Source organism: Oncorhynchus mykiss, chromosome 5, assembly GCF_013265735.2.
Source record: "Oncorhynchus mykiss isolate Arlee chromosome 5, USDA_OmykA_1.1, whole genome shotgun sequence".
Taxonomy (NCBI): Eukaryota; Metazoa; Chordata; class Actinopteri; order Salmoniformes; family Salmonidae; genus Oncorhynchus; species Oncorhynchus mykiss.
The window spans coordinates 40621264-40640091 of record NC_048569.1 but is presented as its reverse complement, the minus strand read 5'-3'; the positions used below and the strand labels follow the sequence as shown (position 1 = coordinate 40640091).

The 18828-nt window shown below is 45.0% G+C and overlaps 1 protein-coding gene across 2 annotated transcripts; it reads left to right on the top strand.

The window, feature by feature from the left end:
* The first annotated feature begins 1237 nt into the window (after positions 1-1237).
* LOC100136015 (ovary specific vitellogenin receptor) lies at positions 1238-17134 on the top strand. 2 transcript variants are annotated; one of them, XM_036977501.1, is made up of 20 exons: positions 1238-1566; positions 5021-5140; positions 6178-6300; positions 7861-7983; positions 8158-8529; positions 8871-8993; positions 9371-9493; positions 9931-10050; positions 10243-10368; positions 10765-10936; positions 11400-11624; positions 11729-11847; positions 11972-12111; positions 12518-12659; positions 13065-13214; positions 14400-14462; positions 15001-15042; positions 15530-15610; positions 15882-16051; positions 16295-17134. In XM_036977501.1, the coding sequence occupies exons 1-20, from the start codon at positions 1500-1502 to the stop codon at positions 16328-16330; spliced, it is 2637 nt and encodes an 878-aa protein (XP_036833396.1). In that variant the 5' UTR covers positions 1238-1499; the 3' UTR covers positions 16331-17134. The 2 variants fall into 2 exon arrangements, with proteins under 2 accessions (XP_036833396.1, XP_036833397.1); XM_036977502.1 differs by lacking the exons at positions 14400-14462; positions 15001-15042 and having other exon boundaries at positions 1239-1566.
* The last annotated feature ends 1694 nt before the right edge of the window (positions 17135-18828 follow it).

The window sequence follows — 18828 nt, the reverse complement described above, 5'->3', positions numbered from 1 at the left end:
TGCCAGAACTGCCTCAATTGCTCAGGGCATGGACTACAAGGTGTCAAAAGCGTCCCACAGGGATGCTAGCCCATGTTGACTCCAATGCTTCCCACAGTTGTGTCAAGTTGGCTGGATGTCCTTTGGCTGGTGGATCGTTCTTGATACACACAGGAAACTGTTGAGCGTTAAAAACCCAGCAGCATTGCAGTTCTTCCCACACTCAAATCGGTACGCTTGGCATCTATTATACCATACCCCGTTCAAAGGCACTTAAATCTTTTGTCTTGCCCATTCACCCTCTGAATGGCACACATACACAATACATGTCTCAATTGTATCCAGGCTTAAAAATCCTTTAACCTGTCTCCTCCCATTCATATACACTGATTGAAGTGTATTTAACAAGTGACATGAATTAGGGATCATATCTTTCCCCTGGATTCACCTGGTCTAGGTCATGGAAAGAGCAGATGTTCCTAATGTTTTGTATGCTCAGTGTACGTGTCGACGGTACAATATCTGAACATCAAGGTCTGCAAATAACACTAAATGCTGGGTTTATGTTTTCAAACAGCACTAAATTATGGATTTATAATTATGGAGAGGGAAAGAAAGAAAAAGAAAGATAAAGAGAGAGAGAGAGATTCCATGATGATGCACATTATTACAGTTTTGTTTTGGTCTGCCTGCAGAATCTAGGACAGAAAGTGCCTCCAGCTGTGTTACTGGTACATCGCTACTATTACAGAACAGGCAAGTTGCAGGGAGATTCATCAGCTGCCCAATAGTCTTCATGATAAAAACAAGTGGATGGATAACAAGAAGGAGATATCGGAAACTTGTAGCTTAAAAATGGGTCCACATTAACCCCTGTATGGCTGGCTTTCATTGCACTCTTTCACTTTTCAAACAGTATGTTCAATTGCTCTGTAAGTTGACTGCAATTACTGCAGTTATGTGCTGTTATTGGCTAGATCCTTTATTTTTTATCCACAGTCCCATGAAGTCTGGCCAGTGATATGTCCCGCTCACGCTAGATTGACTAGTAATCAATCAATTAACCAATTAGTGGAATCAATCGGTCAATCAATCACTCAGCTAACCGCAATTGCCCCTTGACAATCATACATACATTTTCATCTCGGCTACAGTTATGAATTGTAATAGCATATGCATCGAAACACTTCCCATCAGAATAGCATTACACATAGCCTAACATCACCGGTGGGCAGGGAAAGGGTTACTGTTTTGTAAAATGACATTTTGAAGGAGGGGGGGAAAGCTCACACACAGCTCTGCTGGCGCGGTTGTTTGGTGCAGGTTGATGTTATCAGTAAATTAGGACATGGCTTGCAGCTCGATGACCAGCTTGAGAGGAGGGAGAGCCTGACCGGTGTTGCCTAAATGAGATAAAAAGCGCGTGGTTGGCGCTAGGTTTTTGTTTTCTCCAGCTAGGTGTCGTATCCGTAGCAGTGTGAATATCCGCGCAGAACGACCAGGCCAGCTCACACTGCGAAATGGTCACGTCTATTCTTGGGCTCCTTATCCTACCAATATGTCTTCAGCAGTGTGGTGTTGTACACGGTACGTAGCCTAATTGTACATGTCTGAACGTTTTGTGGTCTATTTCAATGTGTTGGTACAACACCGGGTTGGTTATGCCCATTACACCTGCCTATGGTTTCTTTACACAGGACTGACAGCGGCAATGTAATACTCAACCTTGCTTTCGTTCTACGAATATGGCACAAAACGGGCAGACGGGTTTTCAGTGCCCTCAGCATATTGTTTTAGTCCAACATTTGCCGTTTCCGATAAAATGCCTAGGTTTGACAAACTCCAGAATAATTGCTTTTAGTCTTTAGGTGTCGGTCGTTTTAAATGCGGCCAGGCAAAAGGCCTGTGTTTATGTAGGCTACGTGGTCGTTACACTAGAAACATATACCGTCGTTTTTTTTAAATGGTCAGTGTGGGTAATTGGTTTGGGTTGCAATGAATCTGAAGTCGATATTACTGATATAGGGGGGTAGGATGTATTTGGAATCTTCTCTTTAACATTCGCTCTCTGTAGGTTACAGAATGTTCCACCAGTGATCATTTATTCCTGAAGATTGGGGCGAGCCTTCAATGGATTGATATGTTGTTTCACACTGGCCAGTGGGACAGCGTAGCAACACCACATTCTTCTCTTCGGGGGGATTTATAAAGAACAAATTTATAAAGAACAGGTGACTTATTATTTGCGGACTATTGGATTGCAGTGCATGGCATTGGCGATTAAGCGCTTGTCTGTATTACCCTATCGGTATGTAGACCATCTATGAAGTGTTTAGCTTTGTCATTGAGCGTGAAGGGGTATGTTTTGCCACACCGTGAAAATAACATTTTATTAGTGTCGGGGGCTTTTGTTGTTGCATCTCCGATTGTTTTCACTTCGTGAATTGAGCGAGACCATACGCAAATTAGGTTCTCCTTGACCTAATTAAAATGGAGCTGTGTCCAAGGACCAAGGCTTTTATTCTCCATTTTGGTTGTGATACTGAGACCAATAGTGCTCAAAAGCGCGTTGTCTTCAGACTGTAGGCCACCACAGCGGACAGGGACTACAGAAGGACACAATCTGTGGCGAACGGAAATTAGTTTGTCAATCAAAGTAGACAATGGGCCTGAATGAAAGATGCGCATATTTTTTTGAAATGTCTCTTGTTACTCAATTAAAAGTATATAATACAATGAAATAAGAGTAGGCTAGGCCTACCTACAACAGTTAATGTTTGCCCTATGGCTTTCATTATGGAAACTGGTTATTTGAGTATTAACCATACATTTCACAATGACATTGATCTAACACTAATTACATATTTCCTTGGAGTGTTTCAGACCTTCTGCTATTAATGATTGCACAATTGCAAACACTTGAAGCCTACAATTAATTTGAAAATGATAAATAATGAGACGATCAGCAAGCTGCCAATAGGCGTTAGTACGCCTGCTTTAGTTTGGTTGGTGGGTTTATTCCCTAATGTTGCGTTTATATTTTAGATCCGTGTACATGTAGTGTTGGTTTCATGCGCTGAAATAAGATCCCAGACTTTTTCCATACACACAAAAAGTGTATTTCTCTCAAATGTTTATGCCCCTGTTAGTCAGCATCTCTCCTTTGCCAAGAGAATTCATCAACCTGACAAGTGTGGCATATCAAGAAGCTGATTGAACAGCATGATAATTACACAGGTGCATCTTGTGCTGTGGACAATAAAAGGCTACTCTAAAATGTGCAGCTTTGTCACGCAAGATTGTCTAGTTGAGGGAGCATGCAATTGCCATGGTGACTGCAGGAATGTCCACCAGAGCTGTTGCCAGAGAATTGAATGTTCATTTCTCTACCATAAGCAGTCTCCAACATTGTTTTAGAGAATTTGGCAGTATGTCCAACTGGCCTCTAAATCGCAGACCATGTGTGGGCAAGCGGTTTGCTGATGTCAATGTTGTGAACTGAGTGCCCCAGGGTGGCTGTGCGGGTATGGGCAGGCATACAATGAACACACTTGCATTTCATCGATGGCAATTTGAATGCAGAGATGCATGATGGGATCCTTTTTTCTTTGTGGGGGGGGGGGGGGATCTGTGACCAACAGATGCATATCTGTATTCCCAGTCATGTGAAATCCCTAGATTATGGCCTTATGCATTTATTTAAAATGATTGATTTCCTATGAAAAGTAAAATGTTGCATTTATATTTTTGGTCAGTATTCGTCCAAGTTATTGCCTACTATCAAGTTTTAATCAACAGATCCACTGCCCCAGGCTTTTCAGTGAAGCAACCGCAGCACAAAATGTGTTACAATAGCAGAGATGTATCTGAGGTAACTCCTGCTGTGAGCTGTGCTTGCTCCATAGAACAGACGAGCAGTAGGACCTATACAGTTGACTAATGACTAATATTCACATGATTCAGCCTCAGTGTGTATGATTATGCAAGTCTCCATTTATTTTGGCCTGGGATTTCATTTTGATGCCCTGCCCCTCAGGACCAGCCTTATTCTAGTTGCGGTTTGGGGGGGTCATTGGTTTAGCTGTAGTGTGAACCACTCTAGGAGCACTGCTGCTACACACCGGTCCTTGCCTTGGAACTATCACTGGACGGTTTGGGCATGAGTGGCACTGATTAATGTAATCTCTCTACTATGTGTAGTCCTGTGTGTATGAGGACCCATATCAGCCACTTGTTTGGTAGTGCCCCTGAGACTTATGCTAATGTCCACACTGCAAGCGCTCTGCTTTATATGACCCTCTTGATCGTTCTTTGGCATTCTACCCTTCAAGAGCCTGATCTGCTGGCTTGTTTAGAAAATGGCTGTCTGAAAATGGCACCCTTTTGCTTATTTAGTGCACTGCTTTTGACTCGAGGTGTCTGTTCAAAAGTGTGTGCGCCATTTAGGCAATAGGGTGCCATTTCGGACACCCTTTGGCCACTGCCCAGGACAATTACTAGTCGGTCCCAGGCAGACTATTGTGCTGGTGGTATTGGCCTCACGTCACACAGGTCTGTTAGCTCCATGCTGCAGAAGTGTACCATGCTGAGCAGGTCACTCAGGCACACTCTGAGGAGCAGGGGGTCATTAGACATGGTCCGGCTGTACTTTCTCCTCTCTGCACAGGCTCGTAGCTGGCTGGCAACAGCCACTCTGTCATACAGGAGCCATATGCCGTGTTTCACTGTGGCTGGCTGGTACCTAGGGCACAGTGGGTTATTGTTGACGTCAAATGAACTCTCTTCCCTCTGTCAATATTAACCCCATAGACAGTCATTTTAGAATTTGACTCTGGCTTTTGATTTTGCCTTAACCATCGATTGGCTGAATGTGTGCATGTAGTGATGGCTTATTTTGTGTTTCTGTGTCCTACAGACACGACCCAGGTCAGGACTTTCAATTTGGTGCTGAACGAGATGGAATGTGGTAGTCCTTGAAGCCTGGGGACGCAAACGCCAGTTCTACATTGTTGTGCAATGAGTATTTCCTTGTTCCTTACAGGATCGAAGACAGAATGTGAGCCCAGTCAGTTCCAGTGTGGGAATGGCCGCTGCATCCCATCTGTCTGGCAGTGTGACGGGGATGAGGACTGCTCCGACGGCAGTGATGAGCACACCTGTGGTGAGAAGCACGAACCGCCTCTCACACTATTTCATCAGATCGGTGATAAATCAGTGGCATAGCCTGTTAATCTTGGCCCTGTTGGTGCTGTGTCTGAATCCACCGGGGTTATCATGACCTGGTGTAAGTGGCGCCGGTTCTGGAGAGCTAAAAATGGCCGTGATGGAGACGCGCCCACGAGCCCCATCTGGGCAAACGGAGTGTCACCTTGATTTTCTGTGCTATCTGGGTCATGGGGGATGAGACGGAGCAGGATGGAGGGAAGAAGAGGTTGCTGTAGAAAGGGATGTGTGTTGCGGTCTCAATGAAATCTGTGCTGACATAACCACTTTAGTGTTACTATGGATTACCTGCCCATCTGTTTCCTTTGTCTCTCTGCCCGTCGATCCCTCTATTGACTGTATACATTACCAACACAGCCCTGGTGACATTAATGTTGATGGGACTTCCATAAGAGTTAGAGGGGCCTCTGGCAATAGGTGGCAATCTAGTCACAAGGAGGAATGGCCTGTGAGAAGGCTCTTTAGCACAGTGGACATGAAGTGACTGAAAATAGGGTGGGGTATGTGCGAGGGTGAGTGCTTTGCCATTGTGGAGGTCTGTTTGACTAATACTATGCTCAGTGCAATAGACCAGGATTTCCCCAAACTCTGTCCTGAGGGCCCCCTGGGTGCACCTCTTGGTTATTGTCCTAGCACTACACAGCTGATTGAAAATAAACACTTCATCTTCAAGCTTTGATTATTTGAATCAGCTGTGTAGTGGGGCCCCAGAACCACATTTGGAAATCCTGAAATAGACCACTATACTAAATATACACTATAGTGACTGATTTTAAAGGGCACATTGTCAATCCTTATATTGGTTTAGTCCGGAGCTGACCTTCGGCTCTTATTTGTGATATTTTGGTTGGTACTTTGGGGCGGATTTTGTCCTCACACTGAAAGACCAAGATGCTTCACTTGCTGCTTGGTGGTCTGATTCTGACGCTCGCATACTGTATCACTAACGCACTCGATGCCGCTTTGCCTTTGCAGTTCGTAAGACCTGTGCGGAGGTGGATTTTGTCTGTCGCAATGGCCAATGCGTCCCCAAGAGATGGCACTGCGACGGTGAGCCAGACTGCGAGGATGGCTCTGACGAGAGCGTGGATGTTTGCCGTAAGTGACCTGCAACAAGCCAGCCCCAGATTGGGACTCCCTTTCCTTCTGATCTTCGTATTCAGTTGAGAAATGTATCCCTGTCTAAAATAAATTTTGCCTTCACTTGCAATTTAACCCAACTTTTCATTATACTGTGTCTTCCATAATAAGTGGGTCAGGTTGTCAATCTCACACGGGCGTTTAATCAGTTTCACCATGTGCCTCCCACGGTCAGCCAATGCAACAGCTGTGTCAGTTTGTGGATATGGCTTTGGATCCAGATTAGATCAGGTTACTCTGGCTCTTTCCGCTATACTGCTTTAAGTGCATGTCCTCCGTGCACCCTCGCATAGTTCGACTTGCATAGAGACCAGGTGGCCACATTACAAGCCTTCATTTAATGTTCCAAACGGGATTGTTCCCAGTGATGTGGGCAGCAGCAATGTATTCCACTGCAGTACACAATGAGCAGGGTGTCAGTCCTATTTGGGGTGGTTTGTGTGTACGTGCAGGTCAAGACGTCACTGGTTTGTTTGACCAGCTGTCGGAAAAGCGCTCTGTCTGTAGGCATGGTGATGTTTGTGTGAGGATGTGAGTCACCACATTTAAATATTGAGGAACTCTTAATTCTCCCAAAATTGTCCTTTAGTTAGAAGCAGTTGTCTATTAAGCAATTCGCTCCCAAAAGTGCATTAGGTTACACGAGGCTGCTTCTACACCTGCATTGCTTGCTGTTTTGGGGGTTTTAGCCTTGGTTTCTGTACAGCACTTTGAGACATCAGCTGATGTAAGACGGGCTTTATAAAATGTTGATTTGATGTGACGTTAAGAATATTTCCAACACGGGTCTGTCAGTTCATCTGCCATCGTACATTACTCTCTGAGCCCGTTGTGTGTGTGTGATGTTACATTAGGAGCAGTATGAGTTTTCTTCGCCGATGTGGAGCTAACGCTTCACAAGCTCTTCTGACTGATACTGCCCAGCATGCTTTCACATGCATTTCTCAGAAATAGTTTCATTGATTTTGGTAGCGAGCACTCTCACCAGACCTTCCTATATCCCTGTTACACATGACTCGTCTGTCTCCTCTGCTTCAATGGTATGATTAGTAGGTCAGTTCCTGATGGCTTGTCTTTGATTGAAATATTAAATTCCTCTAGGTTTGCTTCCTAACCAACAGGCGTTGTGCCAATCGCCACTAGATAGAGGCTTGTAGGAGTTTTGAATGGGCTCGAAGACGTGCTCTGGACTCTCAGCCTAGTTAAGGAAGCATTCGTAATCTGCTCTATACAGTACCTACCCTGTAAAGTGAGGGAGTGTACACACACTAATCTCAATCTAATCTTGTTGAACACATCAAGATCAATTGATTTGAAAATGTATAACATTTGTCTAACCGCCTACGTTTGCTGTCAGAGGCAGTCGACTCAGTGCTCGGCTCAATATATCGCTCAGTGCTCCATTAGCCGGCCTAGCCCAGCGCCCTGCAGAATTGTGTGTTAAGCATTTCCCATTCCAAACACTTGCAGCACTAAAGGTCTATAAATTCACTCCCTCTCCATCCATGTGCCCTGCAGACACCAGGACCTGCCGTGTGAATGAGTTTAGCTGTGGCGCCGGGTCCACCCAATGCATCCCGGTCTTTTGGAAGTGTGATGGAGAGAAGGACTGCGATAACGGCGAGGATGAAATTAACTGCGGTGAGTCTATTTGCCATGTAGCCGTAGGGCGAGAGGTGTCCCTCGAACCGCTAGGTGGATTTCCTTACTGTGTATTTTTGAATGACTCCAAGCAGCAACAGTTAATTTAGGAGTACATGGTTGTTGATTCCTACATTGGCGTCACAGTACTGAGTACTCCGTTCACTCACACAGGTAACATCACGTGCGCCTCGCTGGAGTTCACCTGTGCGAGCGGCCGCTGCATCTCCCGTAACTTTGTGTGCAACGGCGAGGACGACTGTGGCGACACGAGTGACGAGCAGGAGTGCGCCCCGTCGTCCTGCGGCCCCAGCGAGTTTCAGTGTGGCAACGCCACCTGTATCCCTGGCAGCTGGGTGTGTGACGACGATGTGGATTGCCAGGACCAATCGGACGAATCCCCTCAGCGCTGTGGTCGCCACCCCACGCCCCCGGCTAAATGTTCACCCAGCGAGACGCAGTGTGGCTCCGGGGAGTGCATCCACCGCAAGTGGCGCTGTGACGGAGACGCCGACTGCAAGGACGGCAGCGACGAAGAAAACTGTCGTAAGTGTGGAGCGGCTTAATCAGACCACCTGCAAGTTCCAGCAGGCCAGCCGATTTTTTTTTTTTTTTTTTTTTTTTTTTTTTTTTTTTTTTTTTTGCTACACAGGTCAGATTGCGCTGCTTTCATATGATCATAAATGGAGCCTTCTATTACAATAAAACAATATTGCAATAAAAGGATCTGGCCATAAAAGAAACGTGCTTGTCTTTATACTCCGTGTCCACAGCAGCTGTCATGGGTTTCTGTTTTTTTTTTATGGTTATGACCGTGGTGTAAGTATTGAGTGCAAATGGAGTTAAGGGTTAAATGGTGTGACAGGTCTGTGTCCTCTCCTTTCCAGCTGTTCGTACCTGTAGGCCAGATCAGTTCAAATGCGAGGACGGCACCTGTATCCACGGCAGCAGACAGTGCAACAGCTTGCGTGATTGTGCAGATGGCACCGACGAAGTCAACTGCAAAAACTGTGAGTGTTCAACCAGAAGTAATGTCGTCCCGAACGAATGTACATGGTGTTGCTACACTACAGAACGTTTCCACAAACGAGGTCATTTTTGCGTCGGCGTTCAGATATTCCTGTATGAGTTGGGGCAAAATATGCTCAATAAATACTATAATTTGATATTCAGGATTACAGCAATGAGATTATGGAAGTATTGACTTCAAGCCGTCACATGAATTGCATTGGTTGCACGTGCAATTAAGCACTCCGTGTTTCTATGGTTACATCCACAACATTTGTAGACGGTCGACTCAATCTCCTACACCCACTTCCATTGTGTCACTGTACCTGTTTAACAGCCTCACCGGTTTGTAATGTCACCTTTCTCTTTCACGACTCAGTGACGCAGTGCAACGGCCCTGACAGGTTCAAGTGTCGGAGTGGCGAGTGTATCGAGATGAGCAAAGTGTGCAACAAGGCCCGGGACTGTCCTGACTGGAGCGACGAGCCCATCAAAGAGTGCAGTAAGTGGATGGACGGGAACCAAACCTGTTTATAATTAAGCAGTAGAAGCGACGCGAGGATGAGATCAGTTAGTGTGTGTGTAGTCTTGTGATTTGTTCAGTCACGATGAAGAGCCATGAGTGCTTTCACTGGAGTGGGTTGCCTTGCAAGTTGCAATACTGCCCTGGTTGTAGACCGCAGAACATTATGGGGTTGACGCAAGTGTTCGGTCTGTTTGTGTATACCACTTACTATATACATTTTACCCTTTTGACCTGTCCCATGTCGGATACCTCGTATTGTCCTTGTCAAACTCGTCCTACGCTACAGCGATTCCCATTAGTCCGCTATCGTTCAGCCAGCCGAAGCCAGTCCACTGATGTGATTGATTTTCAGGCAGGCCTTTGTTTGTGAATAAAGGGCATGAGTAACCACTGTTCTGCTGTTCCCGTCTCAGACCTGAACGAGTGTCTGCTGAACAATGGCGGCTGCTCCCACATGTGCAGGGACATGGTGATTGGCTACGAGTGTGACTGCACCCCTGGACTGCAGCTCATAGACCGTAAAACCTGCGGGGGTAGGAGCCATATCTAATCATTAACCCATACACTATTTGATATTAACTCTCATGCGAAAGAAAGGTGTTTTCAGCTGACGTTTAACTGGGTATTGAGATGTACTACATCTCTTACATTTGACTTGGTATTCACAACTAAATTCATTGACCTCCTACTGTTAGTGACTATTCATGTTTTTCCCTTTCCTGCAGACATCGATGAGTGTATGAATCCTGGGATCTGTAGTCAGATCTGTATCAACCTGAAGGGAGGGTATAAGTGCGAGTGCCACAACAGTTACCAGATGGACCCCACCACGGGAGTGTGCAAGGCCGTGGGTAAGTTGGCTCAGCCTGGCGTGTATACACCATGCTGTACCACCACGAGCACATGGCAGAGGGATGCCTAGGCAGACGTTGGCACGCTAGAGGAACGCGGCGTCACTAATGGGCATCCGGTCCAATGGACTCGGTACCCCATGTCGATCTGTCCTGATCAATGTGTTTGACTTCTCAAGCTGCTATATATTTTATTTATTTATTGTAGTCCAAGCTCAAATGGAAAAGCAGTGATATAGTTTGCAATGACCTTGATCTGAGAAGTCCAGCTGGGGGATGTTTTTTTGTGCCATTCCTGACTCGGTGACTCGTGATTAGTGTTGTTCTGACATGAGGACTGACTTAAAAGGCTCCATTGTATCGTCATTATGAATGAGTGTCTGTGGCTCCCTCAAGGCACGGAGCCCTGTCTGATCTTCACTAACCGGAGGGACATCCGGAAGCTGGGTCTGGAGAGGAGGGAGTACACACAGATCGTGGAGCAGCTGCGGAACACAGTGGCACTGGATGCAGACTTCACCCAGCAGACGCTCTTCTGGGCAGACCTGAGCCAGAGGGCCATCTTCAGGTAGCTAATGGTCCCGTCTTCAGGTAGCTAATGGTCCCGTCTTCAGGTAGCTAATGGTCCCGTCTTCAGGTAGCTAATGGTCCCGTCTTCAGGTAGCTAATGGTCCCGTCTTCAGGTAGCTATGGGTCCCGTCTTCAGGTAGCTATGGGTCCCGTCTTCAGGTAGCTATGGGTCCCGTCTTCAGGTAGCTATGGGTCCCGTCTTCAGGTAGCTATGGGATTAAGTCTCAGCCCATAGATGGTCTATTATCATGGAGTCTGTGTTCACCTTGACCTGTTATCACTGGTTTCTGACAGACGTATGAAATCAGTTTTACATGGTAACCAGGGCCAAAGTTCACTGAGCATATGTTCGCTATACTTCCCAGCAGTAAACCGTTCAACCCTACAAACTACATTTCTTTTTGGCTCAATGAGTAACTTCAAACCGAGCACAGATGTTTCTCAATCCCTTGTCTTTCCAGCACGGTGTTGGATAAGCGAGGAGATGTAGGAAGTCATGTGAAGGTGATAGATAACGTCCAGACACCAGTGGGGATCGCCGTTGACTGGATCTACAAGAACATCTACTGGTCAGACCTCGGTACCAAGACCATAGCTGTGGCCAACTTCATCGGCACCAAACGGAAAGTTCTCTTTGACAGCGGTTTGAAAGAGCCTGCGTCTGTCGCTGTTGATCCACTCTCTGGGTAAAGTTACTGTATTTAATGGGGGTTCTGCATTTCTGTTCCTGAATGCTTCCACCTTTCTTTACCCTTATAACGATTTGATCTCCTCTCTGCCCGTGTTCTAGATTCTTGTACTGGTCAGATTGGGGTGAACCAGCTAAGATTGAGAAGTCGGGCATGAACGGGGTTGACAGGCAGGTCCTGGTCGAGACTGATATTCAGTGGCCCAATGGCATCACCCTGGGTGGGTGAAGCTGGATTCTGATTGGCCCGTCACTGCATTATACCTCATGTGCATTTACCCTTTGAGCAGGTTCAATTGATTTGACGGCGACAGGGTGTGATGTGTATTCATTTCCTTCCCTTAGACCTGATCAAGAGTAGACTGTATTGGGTGGACTCAAAGTTGCACATGCTCTCTAGTGTCGACCTGAACGGAGACAACCGGAGGAAAGTGCTCCAGTCCCCAGGATACCTGGCTCACCCCTTCGCTGTCACTGTGTTTGAGGTATGGCTCTCGATGCGCTGTGATGGTGGTGAAATGTGTGTGTGTGTGTGTGTATATATAAGTGTGCGAAAGCTACTTATTATAACTAATACACTGGCAGGGTAATTGACAGATTGTAGTTTTGCGTCTACAATTGGATTGCTTCTCGTGTTAATGCTACCCAGCAAACACATGCTTTTATTGACATTCATAATTGGTTTCACCATAACTGGTTTTCTGTAAACCCCATGATTTTCTCCGTGTGGTGATCAACGGCATTTACCCCTGGTGGCATTTGACAGAATTACTGTTAGAATAAATATCTGTTTGGTGTCTTCAAAAGTATTTCCTTCTCTGAAGCTTAGGTCCCAAGCCATTTCTACTGGCATCTGCTCTGGGGTTTAGTGTGTGACTGGTTTTGTTTCAGGATCGAGTGTTTTGGACAGATGGGGAGAACGAGGCAATCTACGGAGCAAACAAGTTCACAGGCTCTGATGTGATTACCCTGGCAAGCAATCTGAACGAGCCACAGGACATCATTGTTTACCACGAGCTAATCCAGCTGCCTGGTAAGGCTGCCAGATGTTAGCCCTCTCTCTCTCCCAAGCCCCAGTGATCAGGCTATGTTAGTTAGCCTAGATCACAGGGAGAGAGGGCTGTGTTTGCTGCCTCTGTGAAATTCACAGCTCCACACTCATATGTAACTGTCTTCAGTCAACTCCATTGACCCCTGTAACCGTTAGTGCATGGCAGGATCCTTGTTTTTGACCTTTCCTTAACTGGCTAGCCTCTCAATGCTTTAAAAAAAACACACTGACTAGGATATTTTAGGACATCAAAATGCTGTTATGTAGGTGTGACTAGATTGATCTGCGTTTTTAAGGCAAAGTAGCGTAGTTCTTCACGTAATGTATCCTAGAAGTATGGGGCACAGGCAGTGGCTAACTGGTTCCCTCCATTTTGATTCCACACAGGAACAAACTGGTGCAATGAGAAGGCTCAGAACGGTGGCTGTGCCTACATGTGCCTGCCAGCTCCACAGATCAACAAATACTCCCCCAAATACACGTGCGTGTGTCCTAAAGGCCAGACGCTCGCTTCAAACGGCCTTCACTGTCGACCAGGCAAGTACCTTACCCTTAACATCCGGTTGGGCAGTGAGGGGTTAAACTGTGCTGTGATGCCGTTTTTTTATTTTATTTTTTATTTATTTTTTTTGTACGAGCCCTCTCTCTTTAGAGGCCTTTAACTCCCATTCTGTCACCCAAGCATTTCTTTCCCCTCTGTGTTGCTTGTGAAGCCTGACCGCTGTAGCCAGGCTGTCTGGCCCTCTGTTTGCCTGTCTTCTGCTTCATCCCAACTGCCCTTCTAAAAGCCTCTGCTGCTTTTTCTTCCCCTCTCAGAGCCACTGATGTTTGGGAATATAGTTGAGATGGCACTAGGCTTTTTAAAAGCAGTTTGATTGAATGAACCACCCGGGGTGCGGAGGGGACAGGGGGTTATTGTAGGGGCCAATTAGAGGGACTCCTGTCACTTGAATGCTTTATATACTGCTTTTTTTAGATTTGATCCAGAAAGCAACATGTGTTCTCCCCAAATAGAAGGTGTCTTGTCTGGTAATTGATGGAATGCTAGGATATAGACGGTGTGCTTGACGCTTTTCATTTGCATGAGACAAAGGGGTCGGATTTGCTTAGTGAGGGTACTAGCGGGGAAAGCTCAGGCTGTGCACCTCACTGCCATTAACCAAGATCTATCGCCTAAAATACTGTTATACTGTCATGCAGTGTAGTCTATGCTCTTAATTTAATAAAGATCTTTATTAAATGATCAATGAATAAAGATTATTTCTTGTGGTAATTTAGGCTCAGTTATAAGTCAAGTGTGGATAATATTTTGTCTGCTCTAATCGTCTCTCCTGCTTCATTTCATTCATGCCGCTCATAATCCTACATGAGCAGCCTTCAGATTTTGCACTACTATAGAGTAATATAGGCCTTAACATTTCCTGCTTTTTGTCGCCAATTCCTTTGGCAATTGAACAAGGCTCTATGGTTAGCTGGACAGTAGTATAGAAATTGATTTCATTTCCCTCTAGTAATTTTGGATCACTTCTGCAATTTTTTTTTCAAACGCTTCTGTGCTTCGCGTTGCTCCGCTTTCCTGTTTTTCCGCTAGGAATTAATTTGTGACATAAAGTAACATGAAAAAGCTGCATGGTAACATGCTAACATGCAACTGTAGTCAGAATGTGAAGCTGTGATTGAAGTTTTGCCAAAGCGTTACAATACTCTGCTCTCTTATGACAGTGAGCCCTTCTACTCCCTCAAAGGATGATGGGAAAGCTCTAATACGTCCCACTGACCCCCAAGGTAAAGATGTCAACCGCCCGCATGCCATGTGCGGCTGGGGCTGCATGCGTGTCCTGGCTATAGCCACGACTCAGGACCCAGTAGTCTAGTTTCATGGCCTTCTGGGCTCTTAGAAAAGATGTCAATGATTTTAATTTTACTCTTGGATGACTCTGGTCTGGCTTCCCTGTGCTACCCACCGTCATGGTGATTAGCCTAAGCTTTCAGCCTTCTACTGGGGCGGTGTGAGGTGGTGATGGGGAAGTTGGTCAGTCAAGATGTCTGGAGTGTTAGACATTCCTGTACTGTCAAAGTAAATTTTGGAAGTAGCTATTATTGCCATCCACCCAGGAATGTTAAACGGTAGATTTAAGTGACGTCTACAATTAACCAGTGGATGCATGCATAATTAAGGACCACAATTAAAGTAACAAATATAGCATTTTATCTGTAGTGGATTTATTTGATTAGCCTGCTTTTTAAGTCATTTGTTTAGGCCTTTTTTTTTGTTTCTGTAAGATGCCTTTGTTGCACTGATCTCAGTTTTTTTTGTTCAAAGTGATCACGGTGCCAAAAGTTGTCCCCCAACCTGTCCCTGCTGGTAAGCCCCAGTTCTCCTTCCCTGATTGAGCCCTTGGTGAAAAGAAGTGGTAGTTTTCCTTAGACTGTGATTTGTGCCAAATTACTGGTCCGTCAGCCTGTTCTTGCCAGCTCTTGATGGCCACATAATGTTCCAGAGCCCAGCTGCCCACCAGGGGGTTGCCAGAGGGATCAGAGCCACCCTATTGGCAGACGGGCAGGGAAGGAAAAAAAGCTGGTTCTCTCTGCCCCCCCCCCTTCCATTCACCAACTTGTTTGCAAGTCATGTCACTACCAACTCTCATATCACCTATGTTCCATTTCCTAGAAGTATTATTTCCATGACCAGTTGTGTCTATTGTACTTTAGGCCCTCAAGGTTATTCTTGGTACACCGTGATTATTGGTTACCCTAAAATAAACTAATAGCGACACAAACCAGTATGGTTCTGTGTTTACGTGGTCCCTCAAAGGACCGACTCTCATTCAGACTAACTTTTTTTGTTGTAGAAGCCAACGTCAGTACATCCATCCGTGAGGTGGACTCTACAGCTAGAGGATCTGCAGCTGCCTGGGTTATCCTCCCTGTGTGTAAGTACCGCTGTCACTGCCCCATCCCGCATCTCTCTCCTGCAGCTGTCGATGACTCATAATTTTTAAAGGACACTCAACTGTATGATAAGTGGGTGGGTGAGCAATACTTCAATGGTTTTTCCTAGTTATAGTAGTTGTTGATTGGCTGTGGTGATTTATTCAGGTTACCATTGAATTGCACCGCCGCTGTGTAACCTTGGCTCTGGCTAGCTGGATATTAAACTACAGTATGGCTTATGTTGATCCCACTTTTGGCTCCTGTCCCCAGTGTTCCTGGCCATGGCTGCTGCAGGAGGCTACTTGATGTGGCGTAACTGGCAGCTGAAGAATAAAAAGAGCATGAACTTTGACAATCCAGTGTACCTGAAAACCACCGAAGACGACCTCAACATTGATATCAGCAGGCACTCCTCCAATATAGGCCACACCTACCCAGCAGTAAGTAGTCTCCTTAATCAGTCGCGTGTTCACTTCTGTAATTAACTACTTGATTGTGTGAACTTCCAATCCCTTTTTGCATTGTGACTTATCACCTTACGTTTACTTGCAGACTGTCCCCTAAGGGGGAAATCCCATTCATTGTTGCTAGTAGCCAGACTACTTTAGCCCTCAATCGGTAAATTGTTTAGATTCTCTGCCTGTGAAGGTCCACTTTCCATTGTGCTTTTGTCTTCCTTCCAGATATCAGTTGTGAATACAGAAGATGACTTGTCATAACCAATCTGCCAAGTGAACCCCGTCGGTTTCTTCTACCTTTGGTCTCCATGCCAACGACCTCTGCTTCTTTAACAGAGCTACAACCAGATGCCTTCTGAAGTGCATTAAGTTGTGTTTTCTGGGGGGATGTTTGTCATTAGTTGTGTGAATGATGTATGAATTGTCCTACTCACACCAAGTGTGTCCAAAGTGGCAAGGGATTTTGGGGGCTTGGCCTCTTATATCCCCACTCCTTCCCCCTTAGCCCCAAAACATTTCAAAGATTCTACTACGTGCGACCTTGCGTCTAGTTCAGTACACTGGTCGTCCTTTGAAGTGAGGCCATGCAGGGCGCGATACTGGTTCTAACCTTCAGTCCCCTACTGAACATGTTTCTCTGAATATTTATGAAAATAATATTTTAGGCAGTACTGTCTTAAAATATGTACGTTTCTTATGAACATTATCTCCAGAAGCACATTCTTATAAAGCTTTTTTGTGTGATTCTGTGCTGGGAAGATGAGAGCTAAGGAAGGTCATGTTACTACAGCATTTGTAAAACATTGTACATAAACCCTCTTCCCCTAAGAACAGAATCAGGACTGAAGCACTTTGATCAAATGGTCTGCTGTAAATAAGATTGTATACATTTGACTGAAATCAATTTTTGCTATGGTTGGGCATAGTGCCAGGGTAGGGTAAGATGTATTTAAACTGAATTTGTTAAACTATTTTGTATGTTTGTGCCGTTGCTGTGACTTTTTCTAGCCATGTGCAGGGGGACTAAATGCTGTGTCGTGAATAAAATGATTTGCAAACACTTAAGATGAAACAAGACTCTTTCATTTACACATTTCCGTAAGATCCATAAGTCATTCAAAAAGCCACTGCTTGACTTTCCCTTTACCACTTATTTAGGGGTACATTCTGAATCTCCTCCTTTCTCCCAAAGCATACATTCCCCTCGTTAATTCAAAAAGGAATTGACTGGTCTGAGGATATCATGCATGCACTAAAAACCAATGATTTTAAAATGTGTGTGTGGGGGGGGGGAGGGAGTACAAATGTACCAACTTCTGGAGTTTGGTTGAGAATCTGAGTGCAACCAAGTCATTTGTTGGTCTAAGGTAGTGGCCCTAGTAGCTTTTCGAGAGTGCATTATTTTAATGATTGACAGCCTATTTCAACTGCATTAACATATGCATAGTTGTGCCTGATATAACAATTGCAGATGGCAATATGGATTGTTTTGATCTACAGGATATCATAATCCAAGTAAACCTCTTGACTGTTAGGGTAAAATGTAGATTTCTGCCTAATAGACATGCCCAAAGGTATTTTTCATGAAATGGTAATGCTGCATAGGTTTGTCAAACTGCCTTTCCTGATGTACATACTTGAGGAAATAAGCTCATGTACCGATACTAAAATAGGAAATGTTTAACTATTCAAAAGTAGGGCATTAAAATACACTTTCTATATATATATATATATACTGAACAAAAATGAATGCACATGGAAAGTGTTGGTCATGTTTAATGCCATCTTATTTCAGCTCAATGTTCTCCATACGCACAAAAAGCTGTTAGTGAGCTTTTCTCCTTTGCCAAGATAATCCATTATCAAGAAACTGATTTAAACAGCATGATTACACAGGTGCATCTTGTGCTGGGGACAAAAGGCCACTCTTAAATGTGCAATTTTGTCACGTCTCAAGTTGAGGGAGCGTGCACTTGTCATGGTGACTGAAGGAATGTCCACTAGAACTGTTGCCAGAGAATTGAATGTTAATTTCTATCTTAAGCCGCCTCGACATCTTAAGGAAATTTGGCAGTACTTCCAACCGGCCACAACTGCAGACCACGTGTATGGCGTCATGTGGGTGAGCGGTTTGTTCCCAACTTTGACAGTGCTCAATGGTGGCGGTAGGGGTTATGGTATGGGCAAGCATAAGCAACGAACACCATTGACATTATCGATGGCAATGTGAATGCACAGATAACGTGACAATCCTGAGGCCCATTGCATGCCATTCATCCGCTGCCATCACATGTTTCAGTATGATAATGCATGGGCCCCATGTCCATAAGGATCTGTACACAATTCCCAGAAGCTGAAAATGTCCAAGTTCTTCCATGGTCTGCATACTCACCAGACATGTCACTCATTGAGTATGTTTGGGATGCTCTGGATCGACGTGTACGACTGTGTTCCAGTTCACGCAAATATCCAGCAACTTCACACAGCCATTGAGTGGGACAACAGTATGATCAACGTGAAGGAGATGTGTCGCGCTGCATGAGTCAAATGGGGGTCACACCAGACACTGACTGGTTTTCTGATCCACACCTCTACCTTTTTTAAAGGTATCTGTGACCAACAGATACATATCTGTATTCCCAGTCGTGAAATCCATAGATTAGGGACTCATTTATTTCAATTGATTGATTTCCTTATGAACTGTAACTCAGTAAAAACTTTGAAATTGTAGCGTGTTTATTTTTTCAGTATATACACTG

What these genes read in the sequence shown, in the direction of transcription:
- LOC100136015 (XM_036977501.1), top strand. Translation starts at nt 1,500, where the DNA reads ATGGTCACGTCTATTCTTGGGCTCCTTATCCTACCAATATGTCTTCAG. An exon ending in CGAGAGCGTGGATGTTTGCC is followed by an intron (nt 6,301 to 7,860) that starts GTAAGTGACCTG and finishes TGTGCCCTGCAG; the next exon opens with ACACCAGGACCTGCCGTGTG. An exon ending in CGAGCTAATCCAGCTGCCTG is followed by an intron (nt 12,660 to 13,064) that starts GTAAGGCTGCCA and finishes GATTCCACACAG; the next exon opens with GAACAAACTGGTGCAATGAG.